General features: G+C 40.7%; 1 protein-coding gene across 1 annotated transcript; it reads right to left on the bottom strand.

Moving 5' to 3' along the window:
* Nucleotides 1-538: 538 nt before the first annotated feature.
* On the bottom strand, nucleotides 539-24,626 carry RSPH3 (radial spoke head 3 homolog). The gene is made up of 8 exons (XM_025382812.1): nucleotides 22,995-24,626; nucleotides 17,460-17,547; nucleotides 10,193-10,334; nucleotides 7,573-7,718; nucleotides 6,088-6,291; nucleotides 4,370-4,532; nucleotides 1,567-1,653; nucleotides 539-1,156 (listed from the first exon to the last, which is right to left on the bottom strand). The coding sequence occupies exons 1-8, from the start codon at nucleotides 23,108-23,110 to the stop codon at nucleotides 846-848; spliced, it is 1,257 nt and encodes a 418-aa protein (XP_025238597.1). The 5' UTR covers nucleotides 23,111-24,626; the 3' UTR covers nucleotides 539-845.

The following is a 24,626-nucleotide window of genomic DNA, read 5'->3' as shown; positions in this document are numbered from 1 at the left end:
AAAAAATAGATGAGAGCATATTACTAATCCACTGAATTCCTTAAGCCTTACTTGAATATTGAAGCTGGTCCTTGCAGGAAGGGAGCACTGCAGCTTTCAGTAGCACAATGTTTAGGCATCCTCTCTTCTTTTTTTATTGAGACAGAGTTTTTCTCTTGTTGCCCAAGCTGGAGTGCAATGGTGCAAACTCAGCTCACCATAACCTCCGCCCCAGGTTCAAGCGATTCTCCTGCCTCAGCCTCCCGAGTAGCTGGGATTACAGGCACACGCCACCACGCCCGGCTAATTCTGTATTTTTAGCAGAGATGGAGTTTCTCCTTGTTGGTCAGGCTGGTCTCAAACTCCCGACCTCAGGTGATCTGCCCGCCTCAGCCTCCCAAAGTGCTGGGATTACAGGTGTGAGTCACCACGCCTGGCTAGGCATTCTCTCTTACAGTAGGTGAAATAGTTTTCCTATAGAGAAGAAAAGCTAAATGGCTGACAGCACTGATATTGAACATTAAATATCGTATGTACTAAAAAAAACTAACCCGTAAAATTAGAAGGACTAAGGAAAAATATATTTGCTGGTTACATATAACGGTAATAGAAAGCTAGTAATTACATATAATTCTCATTAGAATTACAATGTAGCCTTTGAATATTCTATTAAATAAATGAATTCAATTAGTTTCATTTTCAAATTAGCTTTATTTTATCACATTTGATTGGCCCAGTCCATTAGACAAAAAGACATATTGACTAAATACAACATAATTTCTATAACCTGAGGGGACTCGCGCATCATTACCTGATTGCTTGCTGACTTGGCTGTTGATTGGTTTCATGACTTCGAAGCTCCCCTCCTATGACAATTCTTCCTCCTCTATGGACCTCCTCATTGCTGATTCTTCATCCTGCTCTAATAGCTCTGTCTCTTCCATAAACTTCCTTTCCTGGGATGACCTTCTGTCATATGTTGTTCTTTGTACATAGTCTCCATCTAAAAGCAGCCCCTGCGTCTGTGACATGCTCTGCTCCGGGAATTCAGAGGCCTCCCATGACTCTGTCACTGCTCCAGGACCACCAGGCTCATCCTCTGGTTCTGGAGACCGATGTGTTTCTTCCTTATGCTCATACATATACAGTCTCTTTTCAACCACTTCACGGATCAACACTGAAAAGTTAAGTGTCCAGACATCATTATGATTTTCATATTATGGTATATTTTAGGAGTTATAGTGCTGACTTATAGATGATTACAAAACCTTCACGAAGCCTCATCCCTTTCCTATGTCATAACCTTTTTTTTGAAGTCAGCATACTTAACTTCACACTTAATGCATTAAATATAAATTATACTGTTTTAACAGAATATCATTTATGAAGTAAAGACAGAAGATATTAATAGATATCAAATTATAAAAGAGCCAAAAATAATATTGAGGGTAAAAATTTGCACTTTTATTAATATAATTGATATACTAAAAGTTTAAGTATTAGAACTGTGAAATTAATCTTTCAATTATTCAATTTATTCTTTCTACTAAAAATTTTAGAGATGAATTTTTGGATAAAATAACTTACTGTCAAGCACTGTTCTTCCCACCATGCTATATTCCATGGTTTTTTCAACTTCATTCATTAGCCATGGAAGAAATCCTATCTCAATATCTGTAATAAAAGAATTCATTGATTTTTATGTATCGTCAGAGGAATAATGTGCTTTTCTCCTAATGTAATAGACTCATCAACATTAGTTTCTTAATATAAAATGTTAAGTAGACTCATACAGCATAACTTGCCATATTCCTTATATATGTTCTGGTCAGTTTCCTTTCTGTTGCATAAGTGATTTTTTTTTTGAGAGAGTCTCGCTCTGTCGCCCAGGCTGGAGTGCAGTGGCACGATCTCCGCTTACTGCAACCTCCGCTTCCCGGGTTCAAGTGATTCCTCTGCCTCAGCCTTCTGAGTAGCTGGGACTATAGGCGCACGCCACTACGCCTGGCTAATTTTTGTATTTTTAGTAGAGACGGGGTTTCACCATGTTGGCCAGAATGGTCTCAATCTCCTGACCTCGTGACCCACTCGCCTTGGCCTCCCAAAGTGCTAGGATTACAGGTGTGAGCCACCACACCTGTCCCAATATTTTAAGAACTATGAGGCCTTCCTTGGAGTCAAGGCATTTGGAGTTTCCTTCGTAGGTGCAATCTGAGATGGATCAGGGAGGCAGGGGGAGGATGTGGGTTTGGGAGAACTCCAATCCAAATGCAATGCAAATCTGGAATTGAGCAATGCCAGTAAAAGAAAGTCTCCACCTGAAGGCCAGGGCCTAATGGAAGGAAGCTGATCAGACTCAGAGAACGCAGGTGAGAGGGCATTTGAGGAGGCAGCCATCTAGAAATAGGTCAGAAACTAGGTGTTTCCATCAGTATTAAGTTTGTTCAAACTGAAATCCACTGTGTAAGCATTTTAAAAATATGATCTAGGCCGGGCGCGGTGGCTCAAGCCTGTAATCCCAGCACTTTGGGAGGCCGAGACGGGTGGATCACGAGGTCAGGAGATCGAGACCATCCTGGCTAACACGGTGAAACCCCGTCTCTACTAAAAAATACAAAAAATTAGCCGGGTGCAGAGGTGGGCGCCTGTAGTCTCAGCTACTCGGGAGGCTGAGGCAGGAGAATGGCGGGAACTCGGGAGGCGGAGCTTGCAGTGAGCTGAGGTCCGGCCACTGCACTCCAGCCCGGGCGACAGAGTGAGACTCTGTCTCAAAAAAAAAACAAAAACAAAAAAATATATGATCTATTACAATATACATTTTAAAGTTTCAAAACAGCATTTTTTGGGGCAGGCATCTAATTTTATTTTTCAATAGGATGAAATGGAGAGTGTGATAGAATATTATATTCACTACTATAAATAATTTTAATCTCAGGTATGAATTTCATTTGCAAGCTTTTATATGATCTATAACTTACTTTTTTGGCAATCAGTGATAGAAAAAAGGCTACTTGTCTCTCTGGCTAACAGAGTCCAAGCTAGAGCCCAGGACAGTAGGATGGTAGCCGAGAATGAACACTGGACTTGGAGTCTGAGTTCCAAGTCAGTTTGAGGCCTAATATTTCCACTGCCTGAGGAGTTGGGTGCAAGGCATTCAACTTCTCTGAGCTTCAGTTTCTATTTCCGAAAAAATGGGAATTCTATCTGACCTGCCTATCCTACAGGGTTATTGGGAGTATCAAATGATATCACCTATGAAAAATACTATGTATGTTAATAATATTTGTCTGTGATCTCACCTCTTTGTATTAAATTGAATATGTAATCAGTGAAAATTAACATTACTAACATGTGTCCCAAAATACTACTGCCCAACAAAATAGGACCTCTACACCAAGCACGGTGGATGTACATGCTTTTCACCCTGAGGAAGGTGGGTGGTGGTGAGGACATGCAACTCTTCCTTTCCACTGGCTGAGCAGCTAGGACCGCGGACTTTGAGGGGATACAGACAGACAGCTATCAGGCTATTGGTTCCCTAATGGCAGAGACCAGGGATCCTTCCTTTTCTCCAATACCAAACATTGCCTGGAACAGGGTAAGAGCCTAATTAAACGAATAAATGACCTTGATAGTTGCCCTCAAAGGGTTTTTGATTGGAATAAGTCAACTGAGAAAAAGTTAATAACAACTACTTACGCATACATAGGACTTTACAGTTTACACGTTTCATATATCTTATGACTTAACTCCTAAATAATCCTCATTTCAGGTTGGGCACAGTGGCTCACGCCTATAATCCCAGCCCTTTGGGAGGCCAAGGCAAGCGGATCACTTGAGGTCAGGACCAGCCTGGTCAACACGGCGAAACCCCGTCTCTACTGAAAAACACAAAAATTAGCTGGGCGTGGTAGCAGGTGCCTGTAATCCCAGCTACTCGGGAGGCCGAGGCAGGAAGAATTGCTTGAACTTGGGAGGCGGAGGTTGCAGTGAGCCAAGATCACGCCACTGTACTCCAGCCTCGGCAAAAGAGTGAGAATCCGTCTCAAAAAAAAAAAAAAAATCCTCATTTCACACATGGAGAAACTGGAGGTCATCAAGCTAGCTAATGATAAAGCTGCAACCCAAACTCAAGTTTTCAATACCAAGTCCATATTTCTTTCTACTATACAAATGTTGCTTCTCAATAAACAAACACTAATATCCTTAAATCAAGATCTTCAAAATACACATCTCATTAACAACTGTACTTACTTTAAACAACTAAAATTGACTTTGTATCAGAAATAGAAAGATTCCAATTCAAAATAAAAATGGACATAACATAAATTTGAACCATTAAGAGGATGCTTATTACAACAGACTTAATCTAACAAAAATATCTACAAACCTCTTTCAATGGGATCATAAAAGTAGCCACTATCCCTGAGGCTGCTAAAAACAGACGGGAGAAGGTCAGCCAGGTAACGCTGTGCAAATGCTCGGGCGGCGATTTTTTGTGATGTCTCATTGTGCTTGTGCACTATTTCCCACTGCTGTTTCTTACGCCGTTCCTGCCAAAACAACATAGGTGGTTATTTAGCTCTTATGCCCTCCCCAAGTACTGAATCTAGTGAAGTTAATAAGTAGAAGAATCCAGACTTATCAAAAAATGGGCAGTGAGGTGTCTATCTATTAAAGGTCCATATTTTTCATCAAAATTTTAACAAATTTCAACAGCTAGTGGGTACTGAATTCAGGAAGTTATAAAAGATGGAATTTAAGGTAAAAATCTCACTATTCATTTCAAGTAAAATAATTTCAAGACATACATGCTTGACAGTATAGATGGTAGCAAAAAGATAATCACCACTATATGTACTTTAAAATAATATTATCATGAAATATTACTGGTAAGAAAAATTACCAGTGGGCCAGTGAATGAGTTCATTTGTAACAATTCCCTGAATTTGTAAAGCTGAATGGTTCTGAAGATTATGAAAGCCTCTTATTTTTTGCTGTTGCTTCCTTTAGACCATGTAATATTTATAAAGCTGATGAATCCTGTTCTCTACTCTCACATGGAAGTGGGAGCATTAATATATTTTCTAATTAAATCTATATTTAAACTCTAAACAAATATAAATCTAGGTGATTCCTGTATCCAGTTTTCCATATTTCCAAATAGTGAATAAACAAATATTTTTTGATAAAGATTTCATGACTCATTTCAACAAAGTTTATTTTGCCACAATTTATTTTATATTTGTAAATAAAATCTTACTTTTGCACAATCCTTATTGTAAGCCCTATGCTCTTTACACAACTAAGTATTCATCTTGGAATTAAAGTCCATTTGATAGGTATTGAGTAGGATTTCCCAACAATTACGCTATTTTTCATAGCATAGTAAGTTAGGCCCCTTGGGAATTTTTTCTGAACTGTTTCAGGTATTAAGATACTACTTTATAATTGTTCATCAGTATACAACAAAGGCTGACAGTTATTGCCAGAACCAAAAACTATCTATTCTAGTGCTTCCTAACTGTAGGCTACTGGCACATTTAAAAAAACTGGATTGTAAACCTTTCCTTATTGAAGATTCTAAAAATCCTGAATCTGAAAAATATTCTATAAGAACCCAAATCAGTCTGGTGTGTCACTAAGGGTATAAAGAAGGGCCTGGTCACCGAGAAAAAGAATCAGAATTCTATCCAGATGCCCTGCTTCTTACCCACAGTCTCTCTCCAATACACTCACTTTTTCCTTCCTTCCATCTTTCTGCCACTAACTTACGGCAAACCAACATATGTCTTTCTTTCTTTAGCACTGCTGATGTTTAAGAGTCTTCAACTGGGACACATGTAACCTAGGAACTTTCACTTTATTTAGAAACTTTTGGAAACTCACTTTAGGTATATTTATGTAAGCTGGAGTTTAAAAGATGGAATTCAGTCCACGAAAGATCTCTGATCTATAGAAGAGACCTGAGCAAAAATATTATAGATCTTTTTCTAATATATTCCCAAAGATCTTTAGTTTTATGATATATCATCACATGTAATTTTGAACATAATATGCTAACTAGCTAAAAGACTGCCTAAGAAAGAAAAATACAATTATATATACTTTTTCTTCTCGGTGTCGCCTCTCTTGCTCTTCAAGTCGTTGAACTTCAGCACGTTCACTATTCCGTAGTTCTTCATACTCACGCTGACTGGCCCGCAGGTTAGCCAGCTCTTCTTCTTCCATTACTTCCAGAAGAGACTGCTCAATTATCTTTCCCACCAAAACTTCTAACACTGGTTTAACTTCAAGATCAAAGTCAAAGAGCTTAAACATACAAAATAAAGCAAACTTAAAATTTTAATTACGAATCAAATGCTCAACAAAAATATAATGAATAGCAATAACAAGATATTATTTATTAAGTGTCTCCTGTGTGCTAGACACTGTGCTGGTGCTTTATTTATGGTTCCTAATCCTCAAAATCAACAACATTTTGTTTACAGGCAAAAATCTGTTAAGTCAAAGTTATGAAAAAAATGTATGCATTCATCAAAATGAACCCTGACACTGAAGAGGAATATCCTTGTCTGTCTTATTCTTTGCCTTCTCTGTTTGATTTTTATTTATTTATTTATTTATTTTGAGATGGAGTCTTGCTCTGTCGCCCAGGCTGGAGTGCAGTGGCCGGATCTCAGCTCACTGCAAGCTCCGCCTCCCGGGTTCACGCCATTCTCCTGCCTCAGCCTCCCGAGTAGCTGGGACTACAGGCGCCCGCCACCTCGCCCGGCTAGTTTTTTTTGTATTTTTTAGTAGAGACGGGGTTTCACCATGTTAGCCAGGATGGTCTTGATCTCCTGACCTTGTGATCCGCCCGTCTCGGCCTCCCAAAGTGCTGGGATTACAGGCTTGAGCCACCGCACCCGGCCGTTGTTTTTATTTATTTTTAAATAACAGTTTGATGAATGAACAAATAAGAATAATAGATATTTTGGTGATTCATTGCTAGGATTTCTAGGCAAATATAACTTTCAGATAGCTTCTGAAGATTTATTTTATTTCCCAATTTCAATGACAGTTCTTTCAAGTTCCCACAAGTGTTAAAACTCATTTAGGTCATTATGAACATAATCTTGCCTTCTCTTCTTCAATTTCATAAACAGGCCCATTTATGCATTCCACACTGATAGAAAAATGTAATTATTAAAATTTTTTTTAAATGAGAGAGTATCTTTACAAACGTTATATAATCCACAAGCAACTAATTGTGGAATCTTTTATACCAGGGATATTATTTTTCCTTATTTAGTACAAATCTATCTTATATACATACATTAAGCAAGCATATAAACAAACAAAAATCAAATGTGGAAATATTCTAAAAATATTTTAAATGATTTTGTTTTTAATTGGCAAAGAAATCAGAACATGGTATTTTAAAACATTTCTGAGTACTATATGATAAAACCATTATAGATAATATCTGGAAAGAAATCCAAGAAGTAGAATCTGATTGTGAAGTGGCTCTTGTTCATATTAAGCATTATCTACACCTAACTTTACCTCATTTATAAAGATTATAGAGGGAACCCACAGGATATACTGTACCTCTCCTTCTAGTATCTGGGTGGCCACATCTTTGCCAGTTTTGGCAGGAATAAAGAGTGGTGTTGGTGGTCTGTCCAAAAATGCATCTGTTTGGCATTCCATATCAACTTCTATTATGCGATCAGCAATTTCTTCAAGGTATAATTCTAAGAAGAATCATCATATACATTGAGTTTAAAATTCTGGTCTAAGGCCAGGCACAGTAGTTTATGCCCACAATCCCAGCACTTTAGGAGGCCGAGGAGGGTGCATTACTTGAGGCCAGGAGTTTGAGATCAGCCTGTCCAACATGGCGAAACCCCATCTCTACAAAAAATACAAAAATTAGCTGGGTGTGGTGGTGCGTGCCTGTGGTCCCAGTCACTTGGGAGGCTGAGGTGGGAGAATTGCTTGAACCTGGGAGGTGGAGGTTGCAGTGATCCAAGATCATGTCACCGTACTGCAGCCTGGGCAACACAATGAGACTCTGTCTCTAAGAAAAAAAGTTCTGGTCTATTTCAAGCATATATGCGTATTTGAAATTTTAGCTCTTTCAAAACATATTTAAATGAATCAGAAAATAAGTATTAGAATAAAAGTGTTCAAATATGGGGCTTACTTCACATACTGAACTAAGAGTTTTTAAATATTTGGAAGACCATAGATAGAGTTAGTCAGGCTAGAACATTTACTGAATGTCTAGAAAGCACTGAGCTTTGTATTTGAAAATGGAACTGAAGAAGAACATGAGACCATAGATGTGTATAAGATGCAGAGTACAACAGTGGATAAAAAGTCAGTAATACACATATATATATTTGAGTCCTAAGACAGTAAACATATAAAGATTTGAAAATTCCTGGATATTTAAAAAAATCATGTACCAAGTCACCAGGTTATTTGATGTTCCCTCTACACTACAGATTATAAACAGATGTATGAAAACAAATTTCATGTTAGGAGTAATTTATATGAGGCAAAGGTAATGTGGTATCAAGCAAAGAACATGAGCACTAGAGTCAGATGTTGGGCACAGGACTTGGCCAAGTCATGTCCTCTCTGGGCCTCAGTTTCTTCATCTGGAAAATGGGCTATAACTACCTGTCACACAGAATCTTTGTAATAATGAAGGAAATACACAGATAAAGGACCTGGTTCAGTCTCTGAGGAAATATCCAAAAAAAGCTGGCTGCTATTATATCACTTAATATTCTGATGATATAAAGAAACATGAAAACTTAGCTCTTTGGCTAATGACAGCCATACACACATTCTAGACTTGGCGTAAAGGCAAGTGTTAAAGCATGGAATGGTCCCTTTTGCCTTTACCATGCAGAAATAATCCTGATGGATCCACTCACCATCTTGGAAGCGTACAAAGTGAACCTTAAGTGGTGACAGTGGTCCAAGGAAAACACCAAGCACTGTCTGATGACCAAGATTCTGTCAACAATACAGCTAGACCCTATAGGACCAGGTAAACCTCTACAGCTGAGGACAGCAAGACAAGCACGCAAATCCTGACACCTGCCTCAGGGGTGCCTGTGTGGCCCTGGGGAATGTGCACAGTGACAGAACCGGAGGACAGAGGAGGCTGGTGTGAGAGGCAGATGACTCAGATGGGAGTGGGTTTATTCCTCTCAAAAGACAAAATGACAAAGTAGAATTATATTGCTCTCCTTTCCTATAAGTCCTAATGAAAACAATAGTGATTCATGTTGGGCTACGAGAAAGAATCCCAGTTTGAGAACAGAATATGTGGAAAAGGGCTCCTAAGACAGAATTTGTTTGGTCACAAAATTCTTTTATTTATTTATTTGTTGCCCAGGCTGAGTGCAGTGGTGTGATCATAGCTTACTGCAGCCTTGAAATCCTGGGCACATATAATCCTCCTGCCTTAGCCTACTGGGTAGTTGGAATTACAGGCATATACCACCATGCTCGACCAATTTTAAAATGTTTTTGTAGAGATGGGGTCTTGGTATGTTGCCCTGGCTGGTCTCGAACCCCTGGGCTCAAGTGATCCTCCTGCCTTGCCTCCCAAAGTGCTGGGATTACAGATGTGAGCCACTACGCTTGGCCAAAATTCTTTTTTTTTTTTTTTTTTGAACCCCATCCCACACTTCCAGTCATATCCACTAATATAATAGTATACAGTCTATGTATTTCTTTCTCTCTCTTTTTTTTTTTTTTTTTGAGATGGACTTTAGCTCCTGTCGCCCAGGCTGGAGTGCAACGGTGCGATCTCGGCTCACTGCAACCTCCACCTCCTGGGTTCAAGTGATTCTCCTGCCTCAGCCTCCCAAGTAGCTGGGATTACATGTGACTGCCACCATGCCCAGCTAATTTTTTTGTATTTTTAGTAGAGACGGGGTATTTCACCACATTGACCAGGCTGGTTTCAAACTCCTGACCTCAGGCGATCTGCCCGCCTCAGTCTCCCCAAGTGCTGGGATTACAGGTGTGAGCCAGCACACCCAACCTAGTCTATGTATTTCTTTAATAAATGAACTTCCCTACCATGTTACTAGGGAAGTATCAGTGCAGGAGAGGCATAAATAATACAAAGGCCAAACACAAATGAACTGACAGACAACTGAGTAAACCAAGAGGACACAATGCCAAGGGCACAGTCACACACCTGTTTGCACATCGACATGCTTTCTGCCTTCCACAGGTTCAGGTGTTTGTGGTCTGAGCTGCTCTTGGGCTTGTTTTCTGGCAAGAGCCCTCTTCTTAGCCTCCCGTTGTCTCTGAAGCTCTAGAGAATCAGGCTGTCCGAGCTAACAGTGATAGAAAATACTTCTAGAATTTAGAAAATATTTATTAAAGCATACAAGAACTGCCATTCCAAAAGCAATTCCTGGGTAGTATAAAGGCATTTATCATAATGTTTCCTGATTATCAGTAACTTCATTAAAATTGCATTAGTACTTTGTCAGATAATTACAAAGATGTTTGACAAAGCATAAAAGTAACTTCAAAGTACGGCTGTTAACTGGAATACATGGGTGCACAATCCTATCTATATATTTACAAAAATAATAAAAACATTTCCTTTTTAATTCATTTGTTGACCTGCTGATCATTCAGGAGCATGCTGTTTAATTTCCATGTATTTTTGTAGCTTCCAAGGTTCCTCTTATTATTGATTTCTAGTTTTACTTCATTGTGATCAGCAAAGAAACTTGATAGAATTTCTACTTTTTTGAATTTGTGCAGACATGTTTTGTGGCCTAAGATATGGTCTATTCTGAAGAATGATCCATGTGCTGAAGAAAAAAATGTGTACTCTGCAGAGGATGGATAAAATGTTCTATAGATATCAGTTAGTCCTAATAGGTCTAGTGTGAAGTTTAACACCAATTTTCTTTTCCTTCTTTCTCTTTTTTTTCCTTTCTGTTTGGATTATCTATTCATTACTGAGAATGGGTTGTTGAAATCTCCTACTATTATTGCATTGCTTTCTATTTCTCCCTTTAGATCCATTCATGTTTGCTTCACATAATTGGGAGCTCTGGTGTTGGGTGCATATTTATCATTGTTACATCCTCTGGCTGAACGGATCACTTTATGATTACAGAGTGACTATGTTTCTTTTTACAGTCTTTGATTTGTAGTTTATCTGATGTAAGTATACTCATGTTCTTTTTTGGTTTCTAGTTGCATGGAAAATCTTTTTCCATCCCTTTACTTTCAGTCTATGTGTGTCTCTGTAGGTGAAGTGGGTTTCTTGTAGGAGCATACAGTTGGGTCTCGTTTCTTTACCCAATCAGCTATTCTATGCCTTTTAATTGGAGAACCAAGTCCTCTTACATTCAGTGTTATTATTGATAAAGCAAGGACTTCCTACTACCATTTTGTTGCTTATTTTCTGGTTGTTTTGTATCTCCTTCCTTCCTTATTGTCTGTCATTGTGTTAAGTGACTTTATCTGGTAGTATATTTTAGTTTGTTGCTTTTAATTTTTGGTGACTCCACTACAGATTTTTGCATTGTGGTTACCATGAGGCTTACAAAAAACATACATATAGCAAGTTGTTTGCAGAGATGACAACTTATCTTAGATCACAAAGAACAGAAGCAAAGAAAAATTATTCTACACTTTAACTCCATTCCCCCACATACTAACTTTCAGTTGCCTCATTGCATTTTTTTTTTTTTTTTTTTGAGACCAAGTCTGCACTGTCGCCCAGGCTGGAGTGCAGTGGTGTGATTACCTACCTCTTAACAGGTTGCTGCAGCTATTACTGTTTTTGATAGTTGTCTTTTGGGCCTCATAGTAGAATTATGAGTGGATTGCATACTACAGTTATAGTATGAGAGTATTCTAGGTTTGTCTATGTACTTAATTTAACCAGTAAGTTTCATACCTTCAAATGTTTTCTTTTGGCACATTAGTGTTTTTCGTTGTTGTTGTTCAGGCTGAAGAATTTCCTTTAACGTTTCTTGTAAGATGAGCGTGGTGGTGCTGAATTTGCTCAGCTCTTATTTGTCTAGGAAAGACTATCTCTCCTTCATATTTGAGGGATAATTTTGTGGATACAATATTCTTAGATGATTTTTTTTCTTTCAGCACTTTGAAAATGTCACCCCAGTCCCTCCTGGTCATCTCACTCCCTCCTGGCCTGTACAGTTTCCATTGAGAAGTCAGCTGCCAGATGGATTGGAGATGCTTCATGTATGTTATTTGCTTCTTTTCTCTTGCTGCTTTTGGGATTCTTTTTTTGTCCTTGACCTTTGAGAGCTTGATTATTCTATGGGGTATTATTTGGGGTGAAAGAGTTTGGTATTCTCTGACCTTCCTGTACCTGGATATCTATCTCTTTCTCAAGTTTTGGAAAGTTTTCTGTATTTCTTAAAACAAGCTTCCTACTCCTTACTCTTACTCAATTCCCTCTTGAACACAGGTAATTCTTAGCTTTGATCTTTTGGGGTAATTTTCTATATCTTGTAAGCAGTCTTTGTTTTTTCTCATTCTTTTCTCTCCTCAGACTGTTTATTTTCAAATAGTCTGTCTTTGTCTTCATGTTCACTGATTCTTTCCTCTGCTTGATTCATTCTGTTGTTGAAAGCCTCTAATACATTTTTCAGTTCAACAAATGTATTACTCAGCTCCAAGATTTCTGCTTGATTTTAAAAAATTATTTCAATTTCCTTGTTAAATTTCTGTAACAAATTTCTAAATTGCTTTTCTGTGTTATCTTAGATGTCACCAAATTTCCTTAAGACTGCTATTTTGAATTTTTGGTCAGAGCGCTCACATCCTGCCATCTCATTAGTGCCAGTTACTGATTCCTTGCTTTGTCCCTTCAGGTGGGTAGGTCGTGGTTCCTCATTTGCTGTTGTCTCATGTGGATGTATGTCTATGTCTCTGCACTTAAGGGTTATTTAGTCCAGTCTTCTCTGTCTGGCTTGTTTTTGCTTTTTATTGGATATATTTTCTTAGAAACCCCCTTTTTCCCCCCCCCCTTTTTTTAGACAGAGTCTCACTCTGTCACCCTGGCTGGAGTGCACTGGTGTGATCTTGGCTCACTGCAACCTCTGCCTCCTGGGTTCAAGCGATTCTCCTGACTCAGCCTCTCAAGTAGCTGGGATTACAGATGCCTGCCACCACATCTCGCTAAATTTTGTATTTTTAGTAGACATGGCGTTTCATCATATTGGTCAGGTTGGTCTCGAACTAATGACCTCAAGCGATCTGCCTGCCTCGGCCTCCCAAAGTGCTGGGATTACAGGCATGAGACACTGCGCCCTGCCAGAGATCCTTTATCACTAGATTGCTGCCTCCTTTTTGGCTCTAGGTGGCGCCTTAAGGCCAGGTTCTCCTGGCTCTAGTAAATGATCAGAGCACTGCCCATCCTGAATGGGGGAGGTCCCAAAGGGGATACACTGGTAGTGGGACTGGCTAGGGGTCTATGCCCAGGGGACCGGTACAATGTTATCTCCTACAGTGTGGTGCTGCTGAACAGCCATGCTCATTTGGTGTTTCCTTTGGTCGAGTTATACAGCGGAGTGTCCAGGGCTGGGGATGGTAGTCTCACCTCCCCATTTTGTCTTTGGCTGTACTCAGGGGTATTTCTCTCTTCAGGAACTCATGATGCTTCTTGTGGGTTGAATTTCCTGCCAGGGAACCCAACATGGTAGGGAAACTAGTTGTCCACCTTGATCTTTTTCCAGTGCAGAAATCACAAGTCAGAGATAAATCCTTGTGATGGTTAATACTGAGTGTCAACTTGACTGGATTGAAGGATACCAAGTACAGATCCTAGGTGTGTCTCAGGGTGTTGCCAAAAGAGACTATCATCTGAGTCAGTAGGCTTGGCAAGGCAGACCCACCCTTAACCTGGGTGAGCACAATCTAATCAGCTGCCAGAGTGGCTAGAATATAAGCAGGCAGAAAAATGTGAAAAGAGAGACTGGCCTAGCCTCCCAGCCTACATCTTTCTCCTGTGCTGGATGCTTCCTGCCCTCGATCATTGAACTCCAAGTTCTTCAGTTTTGGAACCTGGACTAACTCTCCTTGCTCCTCAGCCTGCAGATGGCCTATTGCGGGACCTTGTGATTGTGTGAGTTAATACTTAATAAATTCTACTGCATATATATATATCTGTTCCATTAGTTCTGTCCCTCTAGAGAACGCTAATACAATCCTCCACATCCTTAGTGCCAGGCAGACTAGAAGAAGAGATACTGCAGACATGAATGTCTGATTCTCCTACCACCTTCTTGGAGCTTTTTCACTTTTCTGTAGCCCTGGAAAGTGCCTCCTCCTTCTACTTGACCTCTAGAATATTGCTGGTGGTAATCTCGGCACTGTACATTTGTTCTTGATTTTCTTTTGCAGGGGGAGTGAAGCCAGCCTGCTTCTATGCTGCCGTTTTGGAACTCCTGAAAAACATTTTCACTGGATTAGAATTAGAGCTTGATAGTTCTTTCCTTTAAGGACTTGGAAAATATTGTGCCACTTTCTTGTCTCCATGTTTTAGGTTAAGAAATCCACTGCCATTTAAATCATTGTTCTCCTTTAGTTAATGCGTAATTTCTTTCTGGCTGATTTCAAAATGTTTTGTTTTTAATTTTCAAAAGTTTGATCTTGATTTGTCTCAGGTAGATTTCTCTGGGTTTATCCTCTTTGGGGGAGTCACTTGGTTTCTTGGATCTGTAGGCCTTTTGCCTACAGATTCAAGATTTCCATCTCCTAGTTTTCCTCCTCTCCTTCTAGGATTCCAACAACATGAATATAAATCTTTGTGATTGTTCTTCAGCTCTCTCAGGCTTTTTATTTATTTATTTGGTCTATTTTCTCTCTGTTCAGCTGGATAACTTCCATTCTTCATTGATTTTTCTTCAAGTTTATTGATTGTTTCCTATATCATTTCCAACGAACTACTGAGTCCATCCAGTGAGTTTTTTATTTTACTTATTGTATTTTTCAGTTCTATAAGTTTCCATTTGGTTCACTTTATCTTGTATTTCTTTGCTAAGATTTTTTTTTGTTTCAAGAGTGTCTACAATTGTCCACTTTTCATTGAAACATGTTTGTTGCTTTAAAATCCTTGTCAGGTAATTCCCACATCTGAGTCATCTTGGTTTTGTCATTTCTTGATTGTCTTTTCTTGTGCAAGTTGTGACTGTCCTGATTCTTGTATGATAAGTGATTTTGGTTTGTATCCTGGCTATTTTGGGTATTATATTTTAAGACTTTGGATCCTATTTAATTTTTCAGTAGAAAGTCACCCTTTTTGTTTAGTGAACAAGCCTGCGTGGGGTTAGAAGTTCAACTTCCTGCTGGGCCCCACTGTCACCACCTCAACAAAAGCAGAGGGTCAACCTGTACCAACACATAGGTGCCAGGTGGGGGTGGTAGTTCAGCTCCTTTCTAGGCTCTGTTGACACTGGTGGTGGTGTCTGGAGAGTGCAGCATTGACTAGTACTGCCTCATACCACCTTGTTACTGCCAGATAGGACTGCAATTCAGCTACCCACTGGATTTGCTGGCACCACCCCAGAAAGAGTGGGGCACTGACTTGTGCCATCTCCTACTACCTCACTGGTACTGGGTGAAGGTGAAAGTCCAGCTTCCTGCTCCACCCTTGTTGATACCACCTCAGTGGGAGAAGCAGGGAATCCCTGGAGGTTCTAATGCAAGAGATCCAGGATAGGGTTGAAGCGTATATACATACATACATACATACATATATATATATATGTTTAATAAGTTAACCATTGCTTCAGACTAATAGATGTTCCCCAACTTATGTGGTTTATGACTTTTCAGCTTTATGATGATACAAAAGTATCCACAGAGAATGTACTTTGAATACTCATACAACCATTCTATTTTTCACTTTAATATTTAATAAATTATATGAGATATTCAACACTTTATTATAAAATAGACTTTGTGTTAGATGATTTTTCCCAACTGTAGGCTAATGTAAGTATTCTGAGCACTTTTTTTTTTGAGACAGGGTCTCGTTCCGGGAACATACCTTAGGTGGATTCTTCACATGCCTCATCTGACATTCAGCAACATTGGATTTGAATGTTATTATTCATCTTTAACTTCTTTTTAATCACTTATTTCTTGATACTCCCTGCCTCAGACTCCGATTCAGGCACACTGAGCTTCCCTCAATTCTTTAACATTCTAGGTTGTGTTTTTTTGTTTTTGTTTTTTGAGACAGGGTTTCCCTCTGTCACCCAGGCTGGAGTCTTGTCCTCCGCTCACTGCAGCCTTGTCCTCCGGAGCTCAATCAATCCTTCTGCCTCAGCCTCCCAAGTAGTTGGGACTGCAGGTGCGTGCCACCATGCCCAGCTAATTTTTGTGGGTTTTTTTTTTTTTTGTAGAGACAGGGTTTCACCACTTTGCCCAGGCTGGTCTCAAGCACCTTGGCTCAAGCGATCTGCCCACCTTGGCCTCCCAAAGTGCTGGGATTACAGGCGTGAGCCACCATACCTGGCTTCTGAGCATATTTAAGGTAGGCTATGCTATGCTATGCTATGGTGTGTTTGGCAGGTTTGGTGTTTTAAATCCATTTTTAATGTTCAGTGAGTTTATTGGGACATAACCTCATCCTAAGTAGAGGAGCATCTCTATCACCATCTTGTATTAGGCACTTATATATCATATACAGTTTAGAGATTCACCTGTATTTCATTTCTGTGCCAAGAACTCACCACCCTTAATATCATACCATGTCTTACTCATCTCTGTATCCTAGGTACCCATAACAGGACCTAAAAGTCAATAAATATCTGTTGAGTGAATTAAAGCAGCAGAATTCAGACTTTTTGATTAAATAATGATAATTGTATTAGAGTATGAGATAATCTAAACAAACCTAGATGCAATCAACAAGGGCTACTCAAAATGTGGGCCTCTGGCTAGTGTGTCTATAAACTATTTGAACTGGTGTGTAACAATTTAAGTATAGAAATTGAGAGTAAAAGTCTAGAAATGTTTAGAATGGCAGAGTTCTGTTGAATCTAATGAAAAATTGGGGCTTTTTTTTTTAGTTAATTCTTTTTTTGTGGTAAAATACACATAATGTAAAATTTATCACCTTAACCATTTTTAAGTATAAAATTCAGTGGTATTAATCACATTCACATTGTTCTATCACTGTCACCATCCTCTATCTCCGGAACTCTTTTCCCCTTGCAAAACCGAAACTCTACACTCATTAAACAATAACTCCTTCCCTGGCCCCCTCATCCCCCAGCTCCTGGAAACTCACTGGGCTTCCATTTGTACGTCTTTTTTAAAACTTCATTTTTATAGTAATTCATCTTTATTTTATGAATGTTTTAGTCTGCAATGGATTAGAAATTAACACAAAGAAACTGATCCTTCCCCACAGATAATGTGAGAACACAGTGTTAGACTATTCAAACTTAACTTACCAGTGGCCCTGTCTGGAGTGCGTAAGTGTTGCCTCGAATTACCCTTCTGTCATACATTATGTTTCCATAACGCATAGGTTCCTCATCTCTGTAAAACAGAAAATTCTGTAAAACCATTTTAATAGAGTATTGGTATCTATGAAGTAACTCATTTTCAATAGGATTTAGACTAAAATAAATATATTTTAAGAAAATAAATTTCTGTTTCAGTGTGGTCCATAAAATAAGGAGGTAAATGGATACAATTTATGTAATGCTTACTATATGCCAGGTCCTTCATGTACATTATTTATTTATTATTCACAATAAGCTGCCAAGGTGGGAATTATGATTCCTTTTTCAGAAGGGGAAACAGACTCAGGAATCTGCCCAAGGTCACCTTGCTAGTAAGTGGCAGGGCTAGATTTAGATTGTAAATCTGTATGACTTTAGTAAATATGAAAATGGCCCACCTGAAAAGGGGCCTTCTTTAAAGGACTGAAAAAAGCTTGATTCAAAGATTGAAAAGTTATAGTAATAAAAAAATGAGGCTTAAAAATTAGGTCAATTTTCTAATTGTTCTTTAAACCCAAACGTATTTTTTTTTTTTTTTTTTTTTTGAGTCGGAGTCTCGCCCTGTCGCCCAGGCTGGAGTGCAGTGGCCGGATCTCAGCTCACTGCAAGCTCCGCCTCCCGGGTTCACGCCATTCTCCTGCCTCAGCCTCCCGAGTAGCTGGGACTACAGGCGCCCGCCACCTCGCCTGGCTATTTTTTTGTATTTTTTAGTGGAGACGGGGTTTCACCATGTTAGCCAGGATGGTCTCGATCTCCTGACCTCGTGATCCGCCCGTCTCGGCCTCCCAAAGTGCTGGGATTACAGGCTTGAGCCACCGCGCCCGGCCCCCAAACGTATTTTTTAAAGTTATTGTTTAAAATGTTAATAAAATTTTTCAGCCTGGCCAACATGGTGAAACATCATCTCTACTAAAAATACAAAATTAGCCAGACCTGGTGGCCTGCACCTGTAATCCCAGCTGCTCTGGTGCCTGAGGCATGAGAATGGTTTCAGCCCAGGAGGCAGAGGTTGCGGTGAGCTGAGATCAGGCTACTGAACTCCAGCCTGGGAGACAGAGAGAGACTTTGTCTCAAAAAGTAAATAGACAAATAAATAAAATAAAATATTGATTTCAGGGATCAGAATGATTGCTAGTAAAAAATACAAAAACACAGTTGATATTTTCATTCAAAGTTATTTAAATGGTATATTGTTTATAGCTAAGAAACTAAACATTGCCCTACACCAACAACAGTATTCTATGGGAAATGATTCTGAGTGGGGTATAAGTTGCTTTTTTGTCATATATTGAAGCCACAATTGAACATTCTAACATGTTTCATTGCTTGTATTAATTGATCTCTGGGCAGTGTTAGGCCCAGTTGGCCACTCCTTCACTGAAGCATTCTCTTTCCTAGGCCTCTGTGTTACCACCATAATCTTCTGATTGTTTTTCTACTACTTCTCTAATGCCTTTTTCTTAGCCTTTGTTTGTAGTTCCTCCCATACTGGAGGATTTCCTCCAGGCTCAGCCTTCTCTTGTCCTTAGTCGACCTCATCCATTTTCAAGACTTCAATTATAATCCATATACCTAAAACTCCCAATTTTTATTTAGCCAAGAACTCTTCTCTCAACTCTAGGTATATCCAGTTGCCCAACGACATCTCACTATGTTATCTGGAAGGCAACCTCAAAATGGAACTAATTATTACTCTCCCATTCCAACTCATTACTTCTTCAGTGTTTCCTATTTGATTAGATGGTACTACTAACCACGTAGTTGCCTTAAAATAACACATTTATTCTCAGAATTCTGCAGTTCAGATGTCCAAAAGGGGTGTCAACAGGGCTGCACTCCTCCTGGAGGTCCTGGGGAGAATGTTGCTTTGCCTTTTCCAGGCTCTAGCGACTGCCCTCATTCCCTGGCTTGTGGTCGCCTTCCAGTCAACATTTGTGTGATTCTGACCTTTGCTTCTAATGACACATCTCCTTCTATGACTCAGACTCCTACGCCTTCTTCTTTCACGTTTTTTTTTTTTTTGAGATGGAGTCTCGCTCTGTCGCCCAGGTTAGAATGCAGTGGCATGATCTCGGCTCACTGCAAGCTTCGCCTCCCGGGTTCACACCATTCTCCTGCCTCAGCCTTTGTTGTACCTGGGACTACAGGAGCCCGCCACCATGCCCAGCTAATTTTTTTTTTTTGTATTTTTTTTAGTAGAGACTGGGTTTCACCACGTTAGCCAGGATGGTCTCGACCTCCTGACCTCGTGATCCGCCCGCCTCGGCCTCCCAAAGTACTGGAATTCCAGGCGTGAGCCACTGCACCTAGCCTTCTTCTTTCACTTTTAAGACTCCATTGTGATTCTACTGGGTCCACCTGGATAAGCCAGGCTAATTTCCCATCTCAAGATCTCCCATCTCAAGATCCTTAATGTAATCACATCTCAAAGTCCATTTTACCACATATCATGTTCACAGGTTCTGGGGACGAGGAAGAGGACATCTTTGGGGAATCATTATTCTGCCCACTATAGTGATTTTAAACCTTATTTGATCTGAGTTTTTTAAAAAAAATGTTCTAAGGTATATTCTAAGGTTTTAATTCATTTGCATTAAAATGTTATTTTATTAGAAGGGCTATACATCCTTTACCAAAGGATTTGTAAAATGAGGATGTCATTATCACAATTGTCTTTTGACACATGCCTAAAGGTGAATTTAATGGTGTTTATGATCACCCAATTACCAAGAAATACATAAAAGATGTATTACATTCTCTTGTTTGTAAATGAGAAGACTAGTATTCAAATGTTCTCTTTCAGCTTTATAACCCTATGAAAAGGTGGAAGTTCTTGACTCACATTAGACTTGTGTTAAATTTCTAGACCCTTTCAAAGGAAAAATCAGATACTCCCATTTCTGTATAACTGACTTCTCACACCTAAGTAAAACTTCACAGCTTTCCAATTAAGTTTCATTTTCTGGTTTCAGCCCAGTTATATATACCCAATCAAGATAATCTGGAATCTTGACTCCCTTCAATCATAAGTTAGTTATCCATTCCAGCCATGAAAAACTGAAGATTTATCCAGTTCAATGTGAAATTTTGAACAGGAAACAACTAAAGGGCATTCTAGCATAGAGACAGATTGACACAAAAGCATACTCTTTTTGGATATGGTCATCTAGTTACTCACCAGCAAGTACTGAAAGTACTAAAAGTACTGCTGTGGTTTGGATGTGGTTTGTCATCCCCACTAAAACTCACATGGAAATTTAATTTCCAATATGGCAGTGTTGGGAAGAGGGGCCTAGTGGGAGGTGTTTGGATCATGGGTGGATCCCTCATGAATAGCTTGGCACCAGTTCTTGCAGTAGTGAGGCAGCTCTTACTCTCAAGAGACTGGATTAAGTTCTCACAGGACTAGTTCCCAAGAGAGCGGGTTGTTACAAAATGAGGTACTTCCTCCTGTTTGGCCACTTCCCATGTATCTGCTTCCCCTTTGACCTTCTCCATCATGTTATGATACAATAAGAAAAATCCTCACTAGAAGGCAAGCAGATGCCAGCACCATGCTCTTGTACTTCTCAGTCTGCAGAGCTGTGAGCTAAATACATCTCTTTATAGACTATCCAGTTTCAGATACTCTGTTAAAGCAACATAAAAGGGATTAAGACAAGTACTCTCCTGAACTCTTTTTTTTTCCTGACACAGAGTTTCGCTTTGTTGCCCAGGCTGGAGTGCAGTGGCGTGATCTTGGCTCACTGCAACCTCTGCCTTTGGGTTTAAGAGATCCTCCTGCCTCAGCCTCCGAAGTACCTGAGATTACAGGCACATGCCACCATGCCCAGCTACTCTCCTGAACACTTAAAAAATATTTTATTCATAAAGGTATCAGAGGAGAATATTATCCTTACCCATAAGCAAATTATGGATAAAATATTAATATTTTATCCATTAGGATATCAATGATTATGATTTGTAAGATACTACTTTCTCAAAATTGAGATTTTTCTGTCTTGTGCATTACTCAGATATACTAAGCAACTAATCAACAGATTACTTCAATATACTAATCAACTATCAAAAAAGTTGTTCCTAATGAACCATCCTTGATTCTTGTTTCTAATTTGTTGGTCTGATTGGATAGTAATGATTTGTAAGCAACTACTTAAAGGCACCAGAAAGTGTTTTTGGAAGGATTAGAAAATTTTAAAATTGAATCCTTTTCTAACATAAATGACCACTCTTCAGATTTAAATTTTCTATTTTAGTTTTCTCACAGTGATAGACATCTCTTACAAAAGAATGTCAGAACAAGATAATTATGAATTTAGAAACAGTGTTTGAAACAAGCATCAATAATTACACTGTTGATATTCAATCATCAATTCGACAATTTGTATTAAGTGCTTACTATGTACCAGGCATTGTACTAGGTGAACAAAAGATGCAAAGGTTCCTGCATCCATGGAACTTGCATTCCTGTAAAGGTCTGCTGAATTCAACATTTGAGGCTTATGGAAATAATTTTAGAGAACCGTTTAACTTTAAGAGAACTTTAAGAGCTTATGTATATTTTTTTCTTTCCTATGTATGTTTGAATATTTGCAACTGTTCATCGATGTAAAAACACAATCTGCCGGCCAGGCACAGTGACTCACGCTTGTAATCCCAGCACTTTGGGAGGCCGAGGCGTGCGGATCACTTGAGGCCAAGAGTTTGAGACCAGCCTGGTCAACGTGGCAAAACCCTGTCTCTACTAAAAACACAAAAATTAGCCGGGCGTGGTGACGGGCACCTGTAGTCCCAGCTACTTGGGAGGCTAAGGCAGGAGAATCGTTTGAACCCTGGGCCAGGGGCGCGGGGGCGCGGCGGAGGTTGCAGTGAGCGGAGATCGCGTCATTGCGGTCCAGCCTGGGCGATAAGAGCGAAACTCCGTCTCAAAACAACCACCACCACCACCACCAGCACCACAAAAAACCAATACGTGGTCCTGCATGGAAGAATAATCTTACTCCTGCTCAAAGCCTGCAGAAGAGATTTACTCGGCTCCCATTTTGGATATGCTATTGTTGGATTATCCTTGCACCGCAGTTCCCTCATCTGCATAATGGAGTTATAAAACCAACTTCACAGCACTGTGGATTAAGTAAGAAAACGTATTTGAATGCCCCCAGTAAGGTGCTCAGCACGTAGCTGGCCCTCAATACACACTGGTACAATTCAAACTTTGTGAAATGAGCCGATTCGTGTACCTGGTAAGGACCACGGCAGCAACTCAGTATCACTAAAAGTTAGCTGGTGCCCAATCCATGCCCCTTCCTGCCTCACTCCTCCACACCACGGGAGATTCCTTAGGGCAGAACTTTTATTTCGGCAGAGTGCAGCCAAGGGAAGACAGCATATAAGTAGCTTTTGCCAGGGCGAAGGGGCCAGACCCCGGCCCGGGGATGGGGTGCAAGTATGGACCACACAGGGGCTGGCCTGGTCACTCACGGCTGCGTCAGGCTGTCCCGGTAACGGCTGCGCTGGCAAGGCAGTGCTCGGGGCCGGCTGGTGTAGGTGTAGGTGCTCGGGGCCCGAGAGGTGCCATCAGTCAGCGCCGAAGTCATGTCCGGGGGCAGACTGCCTCGCTTTCGGTGGAGCTTGGCTTTGACGCAGGTAGGCGCTAAGGTGTCGTGGGACCCGGAGAGATGTAAGTAGTGCCAAGGGCAAGGATTCCCCGACGCGAGGAGAAGCGACAACAAGGGAAGCGGGCGGGACGGGAGGTTACCAGCGTAGGAGGTGGGAGCTACACTGGGTTCGGTCCCAGCACCACAGAGACCAGCTGCAGCGGCCGCATCGGTTGCCCAGCAACCCGGGGTTCTGAGCTGGAACTCCCGACACTTCCGGCCCGCGGGTTTCCGGGGAAGGACTGCGGCGCAAGGCTCTTCCGGCTCTTGACTCCGCCCAGCCGCGCCCCCCGGGTAGGTGCGCCTGCGCTTTGGGAGGCTCCTGACTAGGGAGGCGGCCTTGGCTGACTTGACCGTCTTCCTTGAGGCCTGCGGGGTAATGGTGGCTGTCCTGGGCCCCGCTCTGGGATGTGGTTTTGCAGGGCTGGTGTTGGCACCATTCTCGCCCACGTGCTCCTGCTCTTCCAGGGCGTCCTTGGCTGTTTCTCCTGCCGCGGCGCCGCAGCGCTCCCAGGCCGCCCCCGCGATGACAAACCTCTGGCAGCCAGGCTCCCAGCTCTGTTACGTGCTCGGGGAGGGAAGGGCTTCCTGATGTCTCCCGGCACCTCCACTTCCCCCGCCCCAGGGGCGGGCTGCCGCCGCCCTTTGCAGCTGAGTCCGTGCAGTTCCTCACCTGCCTTCTCTGCTCACCGCTGTGTCCTTAGCAATCGGAGGACCCTTGGCACACGGAGCGACAAGGGCCACCCCAACAGACATCTCATTTTGGGAAAGAAGTGGGCAATTTATTGAGTCTTAAAAAATATAAAGGAATAGTTCCCCTTCATCAGGCTCCCAGCTCTGAAGAATAAATCTAGTATCGCGGGGTGGGGCTGCGCTTAAAAACGCAGACGCTTTGTTTTTAGTATCGGCAACGTTAAAAATCTTGTATCTTGTGTGAGTGAATGTGTATCCCTTGTGATCAGTTATTTGCATTTACAGTTACACCTTCATTCAGCTAATTGCTGTCTTGATTTGAATCCAGATTCTACAATGTACTAGCTCCGAAACCTCAGGCAAGTTAAATGTTTTTGTGCTTCATTTTCCTAATCCACAAAGTGGCAATGGAAGAATTTATCTCTTTAGGTTTTGTCTTGAGGATTAAAACCGTTAATACTTAGAGCTGTGCCTGGTAAATGGTAAGCCTTTATATTAAGATCTGGACCCAATCTCCACGTTGAAGTCTATGACATAAGGCAGATGTAGGCATTCCATAAGTAACACCAACATAAAGGTATGTGGTAAATTCTAGAGGCGAAAACACTCCCAAAAGATTTTAGGTCTGATCATTTAATTTTGAGGTAATTTCTGAAAGGGCTACAGGAGAAAGTGACATTTAAATTGTGTTTGATGAATGATAGTATTTTAACTGGCCAGCCTCTTGGGGGAAGTGCATTCGGAATGGCTTGATCAAAGGCTC

Source organism: Theropithecus gelada, chromosome 4 (genome assembly GCF_003255815.1).
Source record: "Theropithecus gelada isolate Dixy chromosome 4, Tgel_1.0, whole genome shotgun sequence".
Lineage (NCBI taxonomy): Eukaryota > Metazoa > Chordata > Mammalia > Primates > Cercopithecidae > Theropithecus > Theropithecus gelada.
This window is presented reverse-complemented; position numbering and strand designations above follow the sequence as displayed.